Source organism: Protobothrops mucrosquamatus, unplaced genomic scaffold, assembly GCF_001527695.2.
Source record: "Protobothrops mucrosquamatus isolate PMUCROS unplaced genomic scaffold, P.Mucros_1.0 scaffold21744, whole genome shotgun sequence".
Lineage (NCBI taxonomy): Eukaryota > Metazoa > Chordata > Lepidosauria > Squamata > Viperidae > Protobothrops > Protobothrops mucrosquamatus.
In genome coordinates this window covers 163-2,330 of record NW_015407499.1, presented here as the reverse complement: position 1 = coordinate 2,330, position 2,168 = coordinate 163, and the positions used below count along the sequence as shown (strand labels likewise).

The 2,168-nt window shown below is 45.1% G+C and overlaps 1 protein-coding gene across 1 annotated transcript; it reads right to left on the bottom strand.

Annotated features, from left to right (window-relative positions):
* Nucleotides 1-722: 722 nt before the first annotated feature.
* On the bottom strand, nucleotides 723-1,859 carry LOC107301987 (aromatase-like; the record flags this gene model as incomplete). Its single annotated transcript, XM_015831127.1, has 2 exons — nucleotides 723-829; nucleotides 1,618-1,859. Coding segments are annotated over 2 exons (349 nt in total), but the record flags the coding sequence as incomplete, so codon positions are not given.
* Between the last annotated feature and the right edge of the window lie 309 nt (nucleotides 1,860-2,168).

Here is a 2,168-nt window from a genome sequence, read left to right as displayed (position 1 = left end):
ATGAAAGCATCTTCGTGAGACTGCGAAATGGGTAAGTTGCTCTGAATAAGCTGTATCATTCGTTCTACTTCAAAAACTTCGCTTCTACTTCCTAACGGACACAAGCATGGAAGAATAACAACAGTAGCTATCAGCCACGGCGGCTGCATGGCCCAATTCATCTCCGTAGACGTGCAGAAATCTAGGTGTCAATGCAAAAACATCCGATGTTAGCAGCAGAGTTTCATCTGTCGGAACCATGACACTAGGGTTCTTGGTGGTTTCTTCCAGAAAAAAATATATATCTCTATCTCACAATTCCATATGCACAGAATAAATTCTACAGGTGTTTATGGGCCCTCCTGAGCACGATTATTATTATCAACAGTACAAATATTATCCTCCTGCTAAACCTGAGTTCTACCAAATGGGCCCCTTAAATGAGCAAACTGTTGGCGGCAACAAAACGTTACATCAAGTGAGTAGACCGATATGCACCTTGAGTGGGTGAGAGTTTTGAATTTGAGTAGGGTCACCCAACCCCTCCAATCTGGCTGGGATCATCTTGGTCAATCCAAACTTGGAACTTGTGTTTTTATTGACCCTGATCGTTCTTGCCCAGGGATTTTCTCGGTGTGAAGATCATTTCCAGCAACGGCTGCGTTTCATTTGGATGCAGAGACAGGTCATTGTTTTTGGGAATGTGGTTAAGACCTTCGCCTTTCAGAGTCTGGATGCTGCACCTTCTCAAGAGGGTCACCAGGATCGCCTTCATCATGACCATCGCGATGAACTTCCCAACGCAGCCGCGGGGGCCAAAGCCAAAGGGCTGAAAGTAACGATAGGGGACCTGCGTAAAACAATATTTTGGTTCATTAACCATTTATTCGCTTCCTCTTTAGGCCACTCAGTTTGCATATAGGAGCTGGGCAGGTGATAGGCGTCAAAATGTAACATTGGTAGTCCTCAAGTTATGACTGCAATTGGGACCAAAATTTCCATTGCTAAGCACAGTAGTTGTTAAATGAATCATGCCCAATTTTACAACCTGGTCCTACAGATTTGTTTTTTCGTGGGGGAGGGAGTGCCACCCCATTTGGTGGGATCAGTGGAGAAGGCAGAGAACAAGACACAGGTAGTCTTCGACTTAGTGACCGTTTAAAGCTACAACGGCACTGTGAAAAGTGATTTATGACCGTTTTTCACAGTTACAACCTTTGCAGGAACCCCCCTGGCCAGGTGATCAAAATTCAGACGCTTGGTAACTGGTTCATACTTATGACGATTGCTGTGTCCCAAAGTCACGTGATCCCCTTTTGCAACCTTCTGACAAGCAAAGTCTATGGGGGAAGCCCGATTCACTTCACAACGGTATTACTGACTTCACAACTGTAGTGATTCACTTAACGACGGTAGCAAGAAAGGTTGTAAAATGGGGCAAAAGTGACTTAACAAATGTCTCACTTAGCAACAGAAATGTTGGGCTCCATTGTGGTCGTAAGTCAAGGACCACCTGTAGCGTCTGGACAAAGAGCCGCTGTGTCTTGCGTCCGAGTGATTACTCACAACGTGTTTGCATGGAGTCGTATTCCCTAAACAAAACACGAAGCCCTATTTAGAGCAAAAGACAATACTTACACTCTTTTCAAAATTGTCAAGGGAGAATTCATTGGGCTTCGGGAAGAATTCCAGCTTATGCATGCGCCCGATGTTCAGGATAATGTTGGTCCCTTTCTTCACGGGATAGCCATCGATCACATCGTCCTGCAAGGCTTTGCGCATGACCAAGTCCACCACGGGCTGGTATCTCATGCTCTCCAAGATGAAGTTCTCGACGACTTTGAGCTTCGGCATGTCGTCCGTTTGGACGTCCCTGTCACCTGTGAGAAAGAAACAGGACACAACAGATGAGATCCGTTTGCTGATTTTTTTTCCCTAAAGGAATGGTTGGAACATATTGGCATGGTTTAGTGTTTATTTTATCAAGGACACTCCCACCAGCATTGACAGGACAAGCCATTAGTATATAAACAGATAACAAATTCCACTCCCTTCTAGTAGCGATGATGTTATTTAGTTGGTTAATGAAATGTCTGCAAGAAAACCACCAAGCCCAGAGAACATCACGGACCCCACAGTCCTCCTCCTTCTCCTTCTCCTTCTCCTTCTCCTTCTCCTTCTCCTTCTCC